The sequence below is a fragment of the Berghia stephanieae genome, chromosome 13, assembly GCF_034508935.2.
Source record: "Berghia stephanieae isolate SIO BIC M18660-M18661 chromosome 13, UCSD_Bste_1.3, whole genome shotgun sequence".
Taxonomy (NCBI): domain Eukaryota; kingdom Metazoa; phylum Mollusca; class Gastropoda; order Nudibranchia; family Aeolidiidae; genus Berghia; species Berghia stephanieae.
Genome location: NC_088372.1, coordinates 31258206 through 31275553, shown reverse-complemented (window position 1 = coordinate 31275553; position 17348 = coordinate 31258206). Strand labels below are relative to the sequence as shown.

General features: G+C 32.4%; 1 protein-coding gene across 6 annotated transcripts in view; it reads left to right on the top strand.

Annotated features, from left to right (window-relative positions):
- LOC144959345 (thioredoxin domain-containing protein 6-like) overlaps positions 1–17348 on the top strand; it is a 43631-nt gene that overhangs the window by 20964 nt on the left and 5319 nt on the right. For 3 of the 6 annotated variants that reach the window (XM_078891913.1, XM_078891911.1, XM_078891912.1), the window contains 9 exons: positions 802–946; positions 2763–2870; positions 3755–3885; positions 4483–4515; positions 5843–5905; positions 9196–9225; positions 10203–10421; positions 12530–12715; positions 14815–15447. In XM_078891913.1, coding sequence (XP_078748039.1) covers positions 802–946; positions 2763–2870; positions 3755–3885; positions 4483–4515; positions 5843–5905; positions 9196–9225; positions 10203–10421; positions 12530–12715; positions 14815–15447 — 1548 coding nt within the window. The remainder of the gene's footprint in view (positions 1–801; positions 947–2762; positions 2871–3754; positions 3886–4482; positions 4516–5842; positions 5906–9195; positions 9226–10202; positions 10422–12529; positions 12716–14814; positions 15448–17348) is intronic. The other 3 variants (XM_078891916.1, XM_078891914.1, XM_078891915.1) reach the window with 1 other exon arrangement.

Below are 17348 nucleotides of genomic sequence, written 5' to 3'. Positions count from 1 at the left end.
TCTTCTTCTTCTTCTTCTTCTTCTTCTTCTTCTTCTTCTTCTTTTATTATTATTATTATTATTATTATATCAGTAGTAGTAGTAGTAGTAGTAGTAGTAGTAGTAGTAGTAGTAGTAGTAGTAGTAGTAGTAGTAGTAGTAGTAGTAGTATGACTATTATTATTATTATTATTATTATTATTATTATTATTATTATTATTATTATTGTTATTATTGTTATTATTAGTAGTATTATTAGGTGACCAATTGTTTCAAATCAATGCCATGTTAGGGTGTAGCGAAAGTGTATATAGCTGTCTGATATACTGTAGCCATTGTTAACTTATAGTCTGACACTGACCAAAAAATGACGTCAAAATGCCAGTCTTTGGCCACAAAAGAAAACAAATCATGAGTTGTATTCAATAGTTCAACCAATGGGACCACTGGGTTTCCATGAGCACTACTGACGACAACTCACTAGGTGGTGCAAAAAACAAATAATGATGTCAAAATGCCAGTCTTTTTGGGTTTCAGTGTCAGGCTATAACTTAACGATGGCTACGGATATACCCACTCAGTTATGGGCTTCATCTAATAGTAATAGGGTTGCAATGGACCGCATTTTGCGTTGGTTTGAGAATATTTCCATGATAAAAGGAGCCCATAACAATTTTGGTTATCAGACTTGCAATAAATAAGTTATTTGATCTCCTCGACGTCATACCACAATGAGATGGTGGGTCACAAATTTTATTTTTATGCATCTGAATCAATTTGGACACAATACTCATAAATCCATCATCATCTCCTTCTTTTCAGATGCAATCATTGACAAAATCCATGAAGCGGGCTTCAGGATAGCAGCCCGTAAAGAAACCACAATCACACAAGATATAGCAGAAATTTTGTATCCACAACAGGCAGACAAAGAGTATTATGAAGACCTTGTACAATCCATGACCAGGTAAGATTTAAAGTCGTTGCTTTCGTCAAATGTAAGATGAACTACATGTCAGTATTCCTAGAGATAACGCACATTGTTTCAGTGAGTGAAGTAAACCCCATGTCTGAACAGACATTAGGTAAGCTGGGTTATGTCTTGAGTTGAGAATATAATGTGGTAGGATGACCAGTTCCTTTCCTTCATTACCTTTACTTTTGCCAGACCTGACAAGACCCAACCACCCATATGCGGCTATGTGGTCTTGTGGTATGACACTCGCTTTCGGATCGGAAGGTCCTGGGTTCGAGGCTCGCTCAGCGCATAGTTGAGTCCTTGGAGAAGGCTCTTTACTCACATTCTCTCACCTTACTCAGGTGTAAAATGAGTACCTGGCCATTAACATCATTGTCTCTGTCCGAGAAAATTGTAATATCGCCTAACAGGCGTCATGTCTCGCCCTAAATATTAAATGTTGCTTTTAGCCAGAGACCCCTTGTAAAGCATTTTAGCATGTTTAGTGGATATTGCGCTATATAAAAGCTTAATTTTTGAAAAAATATTCTAAGCTCAAATACTGCTAGATGAGCTGGTTGACGTTGCTAGGGAACCAATCTTGTCTTCCAGATTAGAGAGCAAGTGAATTAGCCACTATGCAATGTTTATTACTTTTTTATTCTTTTAAAGTCATTATATGATAACCAGATAATCATATCCCTCAACCTTTCTAATATTTATTTATTTTACTTTCATTTAGATTGCAAAAAATGTTGTGGTCGTTTGTGTATGGCACTATGTCAGAACTTTTCCCTATGTCAATTGCATATAATACAGATAAACAATGATATTTGCTTGCATATATCTTAATAGGAAATTAGTCCATTACCTGTACTCTTTGTCACATTTAGAAACAAATTTGTACATCTCAGTAGACTTAAATGATTTTGTGTGTTTGTGTGTGTGTGTGTGAGAGAGAGAGAGAGAGAGAGAGAGAGAGAGAGAGAGAGAGAGAGAGAGAGAGAGAGAGAGAAAGAAGAGAGAGGAGAGAGAGAGAGAGAGAGAGAGAGAGAGAGAGAGAGAGAGAGAGAGAGAGAGAGAGAGAGAGAGTGTGTAGTTGATTCACATTGGACACAGCATTCTCTGTGTGTAATGGCACAATTATTGTGTGCGGCTATGTGGTCTAGTGGTATGACACTCGCTATCGGATCGGAAGGTCCTGGGTTCGAGCCTCACTCTCGAACATAGTTGAGTCCTTGGAAAAGGCTCTTTACTCACATTCTCTCATCGTACTCAGGTGTAAAATGAGTACCTGGCCGTTAACAGCGTTGTCTTTGTCAGAAAAATTGTAATATCGCCTAACAGGCATCATCTCCATCCTGCATGTTAAATGTTGCTGTTGACCAGGGACCCTTTGTAAAGCGCATTGAGCACATTAAGTGGATTTTGCGCTATATAAAGCTCAATTTTTTTAATTAAAAAAAAAATTATTGTCAATGAGTTTCTGCCAGGTAAGAATTGTCGGATTTTAAAAATCAATAGCTCCTAATTTTTGGTTATAAAAACCGTCTTTTGGTTCTTCGATTTATGGTTAGAATGTAAGAATGATGGTATTACCGTTATCTATTCTAGAAAAGAATGTTTTAACAAAGCAAATCGTTGCCTATTTTTAGACATTAAAAAAAACCCCAAAAAAAACGGTTTTGTGGTTTTAATTAAAATATTTTTTTTTAATATACCCCCCGCCTCCCCACAAAAAAAAAACAGACTTGCACATTAAAGATAAGAGTGATTCCTGACTATATGTTATTTACCATACTGCATATATATTTCTCCGTTGCAGTGGTCCTACAATGTTTATGGTGTTGACAAGAGAGGATGCTGTTGATGGTTGGAGAAATGCCATTGGTGACACTAACCCAGAGGAGGCTAAGACAAATAACCCCACATCGTAAGGCCGCGTCTATTGAAATACATTTTTTAGTTTGTGCAAATCTACGAAGAAATATGTTTTTTTGTTAATGAAAAATTTGTTTATCATCTAGAGTTGTATATTTATCAAGTAAAATTAATCAGAAGGACCCGTGATCTATTACTTTTAAAAGCACTGTATTGTAAGGCAGCGTGTATTGAAATAAACATTTTTTCTGAATTAGTTTGTGCAAAGCCACGAAGAAATATGTTTTTTTGTTAATGAAAAATTTGTTAGTCATCTAGAATTGTATATTTATCGAGTAAAATTTATCAGAAGGACCCGTGATCAATTACATTTTAATGCACTGTATTGTAATAATTAAAGTAAAAGTGCTTGGTGAGACTAAACAATGATGGCATTAGAGAAAATATAGATTTGTAGGGTAGCATGGCTCAGTGTTATAGTCTTTTTGCCATACCCAATAAGTACCTATTTCGACAAGTTGCTGTATTGTTGTGTGGCCTTGAGCCAGTCACCTCACCATGCCTAGCTCACTTTGCAGCACGGCACTGCGGCTGACACCTGAGAGTAGGCCCTGAAGACAAATTTCCCCTTTCGGATGAATAAAGGAAATTTTTTTATTATTATCATTATTATTATTATTATTATTATTATTATTATTATTATTATTATTATTATTATTATTATTATTATTATTATTATTATTATTATTATTATTAATAATAATTATCATCATTATTATTATTATCGTCATTTGTATCATTATTACTGTTACTATCACTTTTATCTCCAAAATTTATTTCAGGAAACATTTTAAATTCTTTTAACTTTATCCATGTGGAAAATAAACATCATGCTAGCAAAGTTGATCTCTATGTTGTGTCTAAATATTCTACCAGAATTCGTGCCCAGTTTGGTGAGGACATTATTAATAATGCAGTCCACGGCAGTTCTAACAAGGCTCAAGCCCATGAGGCGATTAAAGCCGTTTTTGGTGATCTAGAATTCAACGACGATGGTACAATTAAAGGTAAGTATTAGCCTATGGTGCTTATACTCAGTCTAAGTCTATTAGTTTTTATAAAGAAGACATTAGAGATGGTAAAAGAATCGAACAAAAAAAGAATTGAGTGCTTCAAATTAAAAAAAAAAGAATAAAGAAAGAAATCTGTCTTACTAGAAAAGATTATGAGCTGGAAATATACTTCAGAAAGATTTTGATTTTTATTAAAATTGTAAGATCGCAAAATGTTCATTCATGATTCGTAACATATATTTATTATTTCGTGATTTTTTGGAAAAGATATAGTTTGGAGGACATTTAAAAATCCCTTTGAGATTTATTTTAATAATTAACATTTCATGGAAAAAAAAGATGGAGACAAACAGTTGAAGGCTATCTATTATTATGTTTTTTTTTGTAACTTATTTCCACATGAAAAAAAAGGGTTGCTTTGAAGTATTTTAAAAATATGAATGTAAATTAAATTGAGAAGACCATTTTATTTCATTCCTTTCACTTCTGATTTATTTGAGACTGCAGAGGCATTTCTCTTTTTTTTTTAAAACAAAAAAAAACAAACAAACTTGTTTTTCATTATCTTACTTTCATCTATATTCTCAACAGGACAAGAACCCGAATTAGAAGAAGCTTCAGAAGGTGAGATTGGGGTGAATGGAGAGGATCCTTGTTATAATTGCCTAAAACTTCCAAAGCAGAATGATTAATTAAAAGTATCGTTTGACTTTATTTTTTTTAAAGGCCAACAAAATATTGATGACTGTAAAAATGAGTATACAAATTATAAGTATTTGAAGTGGCAATTTGAAAATAATTTTGGTGTCTGTAAGGTACCAGAGTTCTTGGCCTTTTACCATCTGAATAACCTGACACGTCTTATAATCGAACCAGGTCATTTGTATGACAAGCAGGCACTCTGCCTAATGAATTACTAGACTTATTAACATTTGACAAAAGGATCGTGTATCCATATTTTTGTTCTCAAGTCTAATCAATTTATTGTTACGTAAAGGCCAAATGCGATGTGAAAAAGTTATTTTCACAAATCAATAAAGCAGTTTGAATGTTCTTTTCCCACTATGCAGATAAGTGAATTGAGAGGTAGGATTTTTACAGTGTTTTCTTCAATTCTTGGTTTATTTTGATTTTGATGTTGACTTTGGCAAAAACCCAAATCATGGATTTTATTATTGTTACAAATTTTAGTTTTTCGTTTTAGTTTCATATGTTGCCGGAAGCTATTATGGTTATCTTAATGTTACAATTTCAATTTTAACCTACAATTTAATGTCTATAATGAGTAGTAAAATGCAAACAGACAAGACCGTATAAACAAATGGACAATACAGAAAACACCACACAATAAAAATACACAAGAGACTTTCTTTGGCTATGGGAGATTTTTAAAAATTGGTAAACGAGACATTGACCGGTGATTACCTTATTTAGTTGGACAAAAAACGATTTGAATTAACTCACTCAATCCTAGAGTTTTTTGCTACTTTGCAAAATTGGAAAAAAAATGTATTAAAAATGAGCATGCGTATAGATAGTTTTATTCAACTACATGAACATGTAAAAACTAAAAACAATAGCTTTGATACCACGCCTATAATTTGTCTCATAAAAATGTAATAAATAGGCATGGGGTAAAAGTAACCTCGGGTAAACTACGGATATAGTCGGTGTTAGGGTTGAGTGAGTTAAACAGCAGTCAAATGTGATGTGTCTTTTACTTATATTTTGTATTGTATTTGCCCCGATAAATGAATCATTATGTATGATTTCAACTAGTAATATTTAATGTTATAAAAAAATGTTTGCTCTTTTACCTAGTCTATCGTGAGCTTTAAAGGTTTATAATTTAAAAAATCACAGTAATCGTGAAAGATCAGAAAAAGTCTCATTCATGTATTTTGAGAATGACATTTAGCAGTACACAATTTTCTCTCAATATCACATTCAGCCCTTAAGATTGAGAGAACATCTCCAGTAGCAGAGACAGCACCAGAATACAAAGATAAAGAAGGTAAAGCGTTGCTCTTTATATTTATAATGTATTTATTCCCATGCTCACAAGAATTTGCAGTGAAAACCCTCTGTTACCATGTATTGCCACGGCCACTCTCATCCCCTCATATTTACGATTTATATCTCTTTTAACTGATTGGTAGGTCAGTGTAATGGATATAGAATGGTTTCGAAATCTATTACTTTGATATTAAAGGAATGCCTTTGCTGCCTTTTTCAGCCCTTTGATGTCAGATGTCCGATTAAATGATAATTTTAAAGACCCACCAACACACACGATCATTGTGGCTTATTGCTTTTATGAGTGGTGTGATCTGAGTGTTTTGGTCACTAGTAGACACAAATTTTACCTTTACAAATAATGTTTACGTATGAATTGTCCTGAGTATTTTTTAGTAATGAAAGTCTGGAAGCGTTTGAGGAACAGAATAAGTGACAATACATCCTATCTAGTTATATGTCCATTCAGAATGAAAAATGGTTATCCGGCTGAATTTGGATATTGGCTGATGAAGGAGCTTGCTGATAAAAGTCAATCTGATTGGTAGTATTGATAAATTAGCTTTGGGATCATAAGTTGAAGAATAACAGGAGAGTGAGGCCAAGTCATCTAAAGATCTGCACATCTAATTTTAGGTCTTTGCACAGCAACCCTTGATACTTTCATATCTAAAATGTACAACAAACAATTGCTTGCTTGTTTTCTAGTGAAGGATTTTGAAATGTAGGCTTCACATCATTGCTGAAATCAATGTTCTGTTTGAATTCCTGTTTGTATCATTGTAATTTCTCTAAGCTATTTGGAAGTCACCTTAATAAGTGACTCACAATTCGTCTTCTTTATAAATACAATGCATTGAAGATCCCATCTTTATCAGTATGCACTGTATCTTAATCTTTGTTGATTTTATGATTATATAGTGCTTTTAAATTTGACAATAGAATTATTGCCCCTTTATCCACACTGTGTGCAGTGGACTATTGTTAACACATTGAATTTACTTTCAATGCAGTGACGTTTTATAATTCATAGACAATTTAGTAAATGTGCTCTTGTTTGATGTCAATGTGGTAATTATAACAGGTAAAACTGTGGTCACTTTTTGTTAGTATTGAATTGATTCTCCAAGTTTAGTGCTCTGCGGTTATAAATCACCATATACATTCAATGAAGGTCCCTTGAAGAAAATGAAAACAGTTTACAACACAATAATCTGATTCACGATTATCAGTTTGTGAAGGCCAGCCGTATCCCATTTTTTTTTTCAGATATATTTTTTCCCCAGTTTGACGATTTACTTACCTTTGATCATTTGTCGATATAACTGGACTTTTTAAAGTCTCCTTCTCTTATACTATCTTATAAATTATCGCCAAAACACTTTTTTTTTCATTTTTAGTATTATGTTTAGTATTAGGTTATATTTGATTGGACATAAATCTTAATATATTTTGATTCAAATCTTCTTTTATTTGTCTCTGTAGGAGGACTAATGATCACCACTTACAATTGGCTAATTCAAAACGATGGGTCGTTTATCATTGAACTTAGTCATTTATTTTGTTTCTTTTCATTAGAATAAAGTTACAAATGTAAAATGATTGAAATGTGAGGCCTTTTGAATGAATTATTCATATTATTTTCAGTTTCAGAAAATCTTTGAGTTTTTGGGGTTTTTTTTTTCAATTTTTGCTCAACATTTCCAATTCTAAAATCAGATTGATAACAGTTTGATAGTTTTTATTTGTTTATTTATTTGTTGTTTTTTTGCATTGATCAGATTGTGGGAAGGTAATGTCATATTTTAAAGTGCCCAAGCATCAATTTCAGACCGTATATTTTCTCCGCTTTCACCATCATCTTCAATTCATGCAAATTTTATTCCAGATGTTTCATTGTGTTTTGTGATACAAAAAAAAAAAAATTGTTTTTCCATTTTATATTTCTAATGAAAAAAATAGATATGTTTGGTTTCTTTTCTCTTTAAGTCACCTTCACTTGTTTTAAACGCGATACTGATCACATGTATAGAATATCCAAATTAGAAAAAAAAAGTTACAAAAAGTGTTTTATGTGCTCTCAAAGGTTTCTTGATTGCAGCCGTTATTATTCAGTGAAGTCAATTTAACACATGTCTTGTCAACTATCAATTTATCATATGTTGAGATGTATTTAAATTTCAATTTTGTTTTCTTTTGTTTTTCATTTTGCTCCCAGTTGAATTCGATATCCATTTTCTTTTTCTTCCTCTCTAAAAGCATTAAAATGGATAGCTAGCATTCATGAAATACGTATTGTCTCGCATGCCCTAGATTATTTTTAATTCACCAAAATATTACTAGAAAATCACTTAGCTTTGAAATCAATTCTATTTGAAACATGTGTCATTTTAGTATTTAGAAAATTTGAAGAAAAAAAAAGAGAAAGAAATAAAAAACAAAATAAAAAAGCACCCCCCCCCTTCCCCCCCCCCCCCAAAAAAAAAAGAAAATAGAGAGATTTTTTTTTTTGGGGGGGGGGGGGGGGTACATGGAAAACTGATGGCTTGATTAGAACCTTGCCCAGTGATACAGAACGTCCGAAAATTTATGTGTATTGAATGAATTCATTTTAAAAAGATTGTATGTATTACATTTTACATTGATTGATAAAATAGATAAACATTTTTGATATTTTGAATTTCCAATCCACAAGAAATGTATAGGTTGGTTGATGTTTGAAGCTGTGTCAAATATTTTTGTATTGTGTCTCTCATGATTGAATCAATCATTTCATAATTTCATTTCATATATATATAATATATATTATATATATATATATATGAGAGAGAGAGAGAGAGAGAGAGAGAGAGAGAGAGAGAGAGAGAGAGAGAGAGATAAAATATAATATATATATATATATATATATATATATATATATATATATATATATATATATATATATATATATATATATATATATATATATATATAATAGTCAATACTGTTGTTTTGATGTTCTTGCATTTTGTCTGATGAAATGCATGAGCATTGAAACGGCCGTATTGACTAACAATATTAATGGGGTTTTTTCAACTTATTGTATCATATAATGTAATCTAGAAATTAATAGCACTCTTAAAAACAACAAGACTATGTACTCATCAACTCATATATATATATGTGTGTGTGTGTGTGTGTGTGTGTGTGTGTGTATATCATCCATTCTAATTGGAAGGACACCTCAAATTTCAACAAATGTTAACGAGATTTCCTTTTTCTTTTTTTCATGCAACAACCGAATTTCAGGTGAGACAACGGCAGATACAACGGCAGCAGGTAGGGATCGAGTCATTTCAACTTTTTCCTATTAAATAACATTTTTCTCGGGTACCAAGATTTTTTCCCCTATTGCACTCATTCGCATTTTGCAAATTAAGCTCGCTCTGTTTAGGATTTATATATACAGCAAGATAAATTATGGTTGATTATTCTTTTCATAATTTTCTTTTCTTTTTGTTTTTGATTGTTTTGAGGGTTTTGGGTTGTTTTTTGTTGTTGTTGTTTTCTTATTGTTGTTTTTTGTGTGTGCGTTATTGTGTGTGTGGTTTATTTTGTTTTGTTTTTTTGTTTTTGTTTTTGTTTTTTTCTTCTATTTTTACATTAATTTATGGCAATCTACAAATTTCATCCTTATTTATGGTGTATACAAATTTGACAAATATAATTTTACTGACTTATCAAATACACAATTATATTGCAACTTTTGATATCTTAGCAATTTGTTGTTTGATGCTCTGTTCCAAAATGTAACCAAAAAATACATCCTTGCGGCCATCACTATCATCACATTCATCTTCATCATCATTATCATCATCATCATCATCATCATCATCATCATCATCATCATCATCATCATCATCATCATCACCTTCATCATAATCATCATCGTCATCATTATCATCATCATCATCATCATCATCACCTTCATCATACTCATCATCATCATGGTCGTCATCATCATCATCATCATCATCGTCGTCATCATCATCATCATCATCACCTTCATCATAATCATCATCATCATCATCATCATCATCATCATCATCATCCAGTTCCAGATCTGTTGCAAACATCAGCAACCATATTTTTTTTTTTCTAAAATTAGTTTACTGATTGAATTTAATAGAGCTGAAATCATCCCTGTACAGTGTTTTAGACATTTGGAAAACAAATAGCACTCCATTGGAAATTTCATCATAAGTTTGTACTCGTTGATACATGTTGGCTTTTGACCATAAAACATTCATCATCAGACACAACACAAGATGTCACAGCAGACACGACACAAGACGAAACAGCAGATCAAACAGCAGACCAAACAGCAGACCAAACAGCAGACCAGACAGCTGATGAAACACAAGACCCAACCACCACAGCGGCAGATGAGACGACGGCCAATGAGACGACAGCTGCAGACACGACCACAGCGGAAGAAACAACTGCAGAAGAAACAGAAGCAGAAACAACACAAGGTACTGAGTTGTTATGTTAGCTGTTTTTACCACATATTTATCTCTTTTGAACTCAATTTTGGCATGACTAGTTTTTGTGTTTTTACAATTGTAAGAGTTAAAAGGGGAAATTTAATGTAGCTATTTTTTAATATTTTTTTTTAATGTACGAATTGAGATATGTAACTCTCTTAAAAAAGTAAGAGAGATCAACAGGAATTAATGGTATAGTCAATTTTGTAGGTGTCTTGAGAGTCGTTGGAGAAAATTAACGAAAAAGAAATTTTGACCATCAAATGTTTTAGAGTTATGATCGTGTTGATAAAGTTCACGACAAAAATTTTAAAAAAATAAAATTTTCCTTTGATTTTAAATATCAATCCCACTGGATGGATTTAAAAAAAAAATTTTTTTTGTAGATTGCAAAACGGTTTGGCATAGTTATGAGGAAATATGTTGAAACAAGTTTAACACACTTGTCAACCCACGTAATACCTCCCACCGTTAACTGAATACAGTGACGTTGATTGAAATCACTTTAAAAGAGAATCGGAAAAGAAAAAAAAAGGTCATTCAATCTCTCAAAAACGAAGGAATTGTAAAATCCAGTGCATTTTCTGAAGGACAAATATCCCCCTTTCAACTGCATAATATAAGACAGATGTTGAGGCAATCCAAGTGATGCAAAAGAGAGTTAGTAATACAGATCAATTGGATGTGGGTTTCGTCTCTTGCAAACAGAATCCAAATGTTTTGTAATAAAAACTAAAATGCCATACTATTTTAAAGGGAAAGCACTGAAGTGCATGCACTGGCAAAAAATTTTCATGGATGGTTCTATTATAGGAAGGAACGTTGAACGGGAATTCCCAAACCTAAGGCATCATCAGGCAAAAACAAAAGGCACGTTAAGCGGTTTTTGGACCATAAAAAATTCTGACATTAGCAATGTAATTTTTTACTGATGAGACTTCATTTGTAGCCCCATTTTCATACATTGGAAGTTTTGTAGAAATCACTACATCGTCCACTTTGCAAGTGCCTGAATCATAGTCCCAAGTGACACAATTTATGACTTGTGAGATGGGGTCTGATCAGCCTTGGCCAAGTCACTATGCAAATTTAATGACAATAGGCCAAAATAACGATCCTAATATACATTCTATAGATTTATTTTACCAATAACTTATAATTGATTAGATAGAGAACATTTGACATATTTTAGTAATTCAATGGCATGAACACTGCACGCACGCAATCTTTAAGCACATTTGAATAAAAACGTATCAGTTGTGTAAAAAATTGTCCTAAATAACAAACGGGATTAACAGCCCTCTGAATAACAATTAGAAAACATCAAGGACCACACAACAACAAAATGGTTTATAAAGAATTTCACGAATCAAAGGTTTTATTAACTCACTCAATCTTATAGATTTTTGCTGCTTTCAAAATTGGAAAAAAATGTATTAAAAATGAGCATGTACATAGATAGTTTTATTCAATTATCATTATTAACATGTAAAAATTAAAAACATTAGCTTTGATACTACGCCTATAATTTGTCTCGTAAAAATGTAATAAATTGGCATGGGGTAAAAGTAACCCGGGTAAATTACGGATATAGTCAGTGTTAGGGTTGAGTGTGTTAATTAACTGCCATTTTTAAGACACTACGAGTCATGAATTGAAGATCTTTTTTTTTTCTACCACTTGGACAAAGGCATTGCAAGTTGTCTCCCTGGAAATGGAGTCATCATCATATTTAAAATTTATATCAGATTATGTCACAAATTTATTATATCAACTGATCATAAGCAAAATCTTGAAAACTATGAATAGGTTTTGAAAATAATAGATGTTAGTGATTCTTCTTTTATTTTTTTATTTTTTTTTTTGCAATAAACATTATTATGAAAATTGAGAGAAAAGATGAAGTGAACAAAACTGTATAGATTTCTTTATTAATCAAATAATATTAATTCATTTGTTTATCTGTTCATATATTCATTATTTTTTTTACTAATTTTGTCCCCTTCTTTCTTTATATTTAACTATTTATGATTAATTTATTCATTAAAATTATTTTTTTGTTTATTTATATTTACTTTTTACTCTTTTCACTTTAGGAGACACAACAGTAGCAGACACAACTATGGAACAAACGGCTGATGAAACACAAGGGGATGTAACGCAGGCAGACGAAACACAAGCAGACGTCACTGCGGGAGACACGACAGCTGGTGACGTCACCCAAGATGAGCCAACTGCAACCGCAACAGAAGGCGAGACAACTGCAGGAGACACAACCACGGGTAAGATGATTGACTAAAATAGTATTCAGGGTTTTTTTGTGTTTTTTTTTATGGGGAGGGTGGTGGGGGGGGGGGGGGGTTAAAAATACATTTTGGGACTTTTCAGGCAGATTGGACTTACAGGGTTAATTATTTAAAAGTCTTATGATGTATTTGTGAAAATTCATTTTAGTGAATTTTGTTTTTGCTGATAAGAACCTTATCTACCATATAAATTTTGTCTTGAGAATAAGGAAATGTCCCAATTTATACCATGTTCTATGATAAAAGTAAAATGGTGGGTTAGCGATAAACATAGGGATTAATTTTGTCAAAGATAAGATATTGCTTGGGAGATATTTGTGATATTGAGAGGTTTTGGTGATAAATCAAGGGGTTTAATTTAAGGTTTCCCGTGGTTTTTGTTATAGCTAGTAGTCACTCACTTCGTGTGGCAATGTTAGCCATTGCTTTCTTTGTTCACTGGTCTTTGTGTTCTCCACATAATTAATAAATCACATCTCTCTCTCTCTCTCTCTCTCTCTCTCTCTCTCTCTCTCTCTCTCTCTCTCTTCATTTATATGTATATATATATATATATATATATATATATATATATATATATATTTATATATATATATATATATATATACATATATATATATATATATATATATATATATATATATCTATCTATCTATCTGTCTGTCTATCTATCCCTCTCCATCTCTCTCTCTCTCTCTCTCTCTCTCTCTCTCTCTATCTATCTATCTATCTATCTATCTGTCTATCCCTCTCCATCTCTCTCTCTCTCTCTCTCTCTCTCTCTCTTATTCTTCATCTCTTCACTCTCCCCACATGAAAGCCATAATTTCCTTACCATTGGTGTTACAGTCTATCAGTCTCATAAAATTTGTAACGTTTCCTTTAGTTAGTAAATATACCTTTAGCTCTTGCAAAATATAACCAACATAATTGTTCATCATTCACATTCACATTCTGTCTCTCTCTAGATATTGACTTTGGATTCGTAAATGATAAAAGTTGCATGGCTTTTAAAAAGATGTTGTTTTTTTTAATAACCTTTTAATGGACATTTTCAAATTATAATTATCAAATGGAATTGTAATATTACAGAATATATTTTGTATGAGTTTAAGACAAGCACATAATTAATTCATTGAAAGTATAATTCTAAAAGAGAATGTCTTTGATTTTTTGTTTCTTTTTGCACGATAAAATGTGTACTTTTTTTCCTTTTCAATGTTTCAAAATTAGTTATGTTGTACAGTAGAACTTAATGATAAAAAAGCTGGTGCCTCACGATCACAAAAAAAAGATGGATTCTTCAATGTATATCTTTGTTTATCTCATAGGGTTTGAAGAAAATGCAATACGCAAAAACTTATATTAAATAAAATATAGACGGACAAAAGTCGAGTTGTGGCTTCGATGGCTCATCGCTCCTGTGTTTCCTCCGTACCACAATTCAAGCATTGTTAAGTATGATCTGTGACCAGATGGTTGTCACTTTATAAAAAGTCTGGCCATGATCACGTGTCATTAGGTTAGCATTATCTCACTCGACTCAGGTGTGAATGAGTACCTGGCCATTAGCATTGAGGGATATTGATTGATTGTACTGACAGGCACCTTGTTGTATTGTTTAGAATGGAAGTTTGGTCCCATCTGGTCTGCTGGAGGAACAAATTAAATGAAGCATTAACAAATGCACTGAGTGCAAATGGGCTTTATATATATATCCATATTTACTTCAGTTGTCGCAGCAAATTAAATTTGAAATAATAGACGCCTTTTACAATTGATAAAATGACTACATGTTTTGTGTTTGTTTTTGAAAAGGAATATTTTAGCAAATTACAGCACTTTTTTCAACCTAACTCTTGAAAATATATTCAGATTGAAAATTAGGGGGGGGGGGGGTTCTGTTGAGAGGACTGGATTGTTAAGCTGACAGTTTACTAACACAATTTAGCAGAGCATGTGTGCTGTGTGTTTAAGTAGTTGAATGTTATGCATGAAAAATGTTGTATTAATGTATTGTTGAATAATAATGAGTTCATTAAGTCTAACAGCAATCACAAAATCTTCAATCTCAGAAGACAACGCTAAGTCTACAGATGAAGTGAAAGAAGGTGGCGAGGAGGAGAAAAAAGAAGAACAACAAGCAAAAGAAGAAGAACCCGAAACAAAAGCTGAAGAACAAGAGACAAAAACTGAAGAACCAGAGACGAAAGCTGAAGAGCCCGAGACTAAAGCAGAGGAACCAGAGACTAAAGCAGAGGAACCAGAGACTAAAGCAGAGGAACCCCAGACTAAAGCAGAGGAACCTGAGACTAAAGCAGAGGAACCTGAGACTAAAGCAGAGGAACCTGAGACTAAAGCAGAGGAACCTGAGACTAAAGCAGAGGAACCAGAGACTAAAGCAAAGGAACCCCAGACTAAAGCAGAGGAACCTGAGACTAAAGCAGAGGAACCTGAGACTAAAGCGGAGGAACCTGAGACTAAAGCAGAGGAACCCATGACTAAATCGGAGGAACCTGAGACTAAAGCGGAGGAACCTGTGACGAAAACCGAAGAACCAGAGGTGAAAGGCGAGGAGCCTAAAGCAGAAGAAGAACAAAAAAGTGGAGAGGAAGGAGAGGTGAAAGCTGACTCTCAAACTACAGAAGAAACAAAAGAAGATGGAAACAAAGAAAGCTCAGAAAAGAAGGAAGAAGACAATGTTAAGGGTATATATAACACAGTCACGTTCCTTATCTTTGTTGTAACCCGGTTTTTACAAATATTTTTATATCTGTGTGGCATAATATAAAAGTGAAAACTATTTTCAACCGGAGCATCTCGGAGGTTGTCATATTTTAAAGAATTAGGTTCACTAGAGCTGTTCCTATTGATAATTGTTTAGCTTTTAAATTGTGACCTTTGGGTATTTTATTTTTCTACCTTCATATATTTTAACCAATATTGTCATCTCCTCACCCAACCTTCCCTTTTTATTTTCGATAATATTTATAACGTTTTACTAATTATATTATATTGTTTGGTGATTTCGTATCACATTCTTTTTATCTTTTTTTTTTTTTTTGGCGGGTGTTAAGCTTTACAGCTGTTAAAAAAGGAAATGTTTCGGCCATCTGCTTTTTGTTGCATATGCAAACATGAATACAGTATAATCTTGAATGTGTTTTTATGAAGACTTTACATTTATGAGACAACAACAAACTTGATAACCGTATACCATCATTCGACTTCATTTTTTTTCATATTCTGGCTCAGAAAAGAGCAACTTTTCTTTCATTTATTTTCCAAAAAGAAAACTCATATTTTGGTTCAAAAATAACGATACAATAGTTGCATATGAATTCCATAGCTTAAGGAAGAGAACAAAGTAATTCTACATATTTTTGACAATTTTTTAAAATTGAAATACACAATTGTGTGTTTATTGATTGGCAACTTGCAATATGAATTATAATAATAACCTCATCGCGAGGAAAGCCAATTAAAAACAACTCAATCTTCATTTCAAGGTTTTAAGTCCCCTGTGATAATTAATGATTTGTAAAAATATGCCAGTCAATGTGATTAGATATATTTTTTCAAAATGTCATAATTGTGTCGATTCTAATCACATTAAAAAACTACTGAATGTATCATTGTCATCAAGTGAAAGCCTTCTCTGATTTGATAAAATAAATAACAACTGCCATCTTAACTCAGTCAAACCTAGAGATTTTGCTACTTTTCAAAATTGGAGAAAAAATGTATTAAAAATGATCATGTACATATATAGTTTTATTCAACTACCATTAACATGCAAAAACTAAAAACATAAACTTTGATACTACGCCTATAATTTGTCTCAGAATAATGTAATAAATAGGCATGGGATAAAAGTAACCGAGGTAAGCGGCGGAAATAGTCGGTGTTAGGGTTGAGTGAGTTAAGATGTTAATTTATGAAAACGTCTCATAATAGGCAGCAAGGGCAGCTTTTGCCAATATTCTTCTCGCATGACTTGAACTAGAATTAAAATTTTAAAAGAAGAAAGGACAAAAGCAATTGAATAACAATAGTCCAAGCGCTGTCATGATATTATAAAAAAAGAATAAAGTGAAGTGTTTGCAATTTATATTTTGTTGCCCCAGTCGCGCAACATTCATTGATCTGGACAAGGTTTCCTGATATCCTACATAAGTTGATTTATCAAGCTGATTAGATTAAAACTTTTTTTTAAATGGTATTAAGATGAATATTTTTATGGCAAACACTATAGTCACAAACTTTACAAAATATTAATCTCCTGTTGTCATAGGGTTGCACCATTTTGTTACTTAATGCTAAAACTCTCAAAGTTTTGAGCATTTTTTGAATATCCCTTATGATCCCTTTATCTTATATCTTTTACCCGCTGGTTTTCCTTCTTTTTTTTTCTTTTTTTCTTTTTGCAACCAATAATTTCACCGTACTACCAAGTTAATCTTTAATATAATCCTTGTTTTGTAAACTTGACTTTTAAGATAATTCATCTATCTCGATATTATTCATGTCTAAGATGTTTCACATCAAATTAGATATGATTTTTTACCCTTATTTTTCCTCTGATTATTTTATTTTATACCTAATCTGA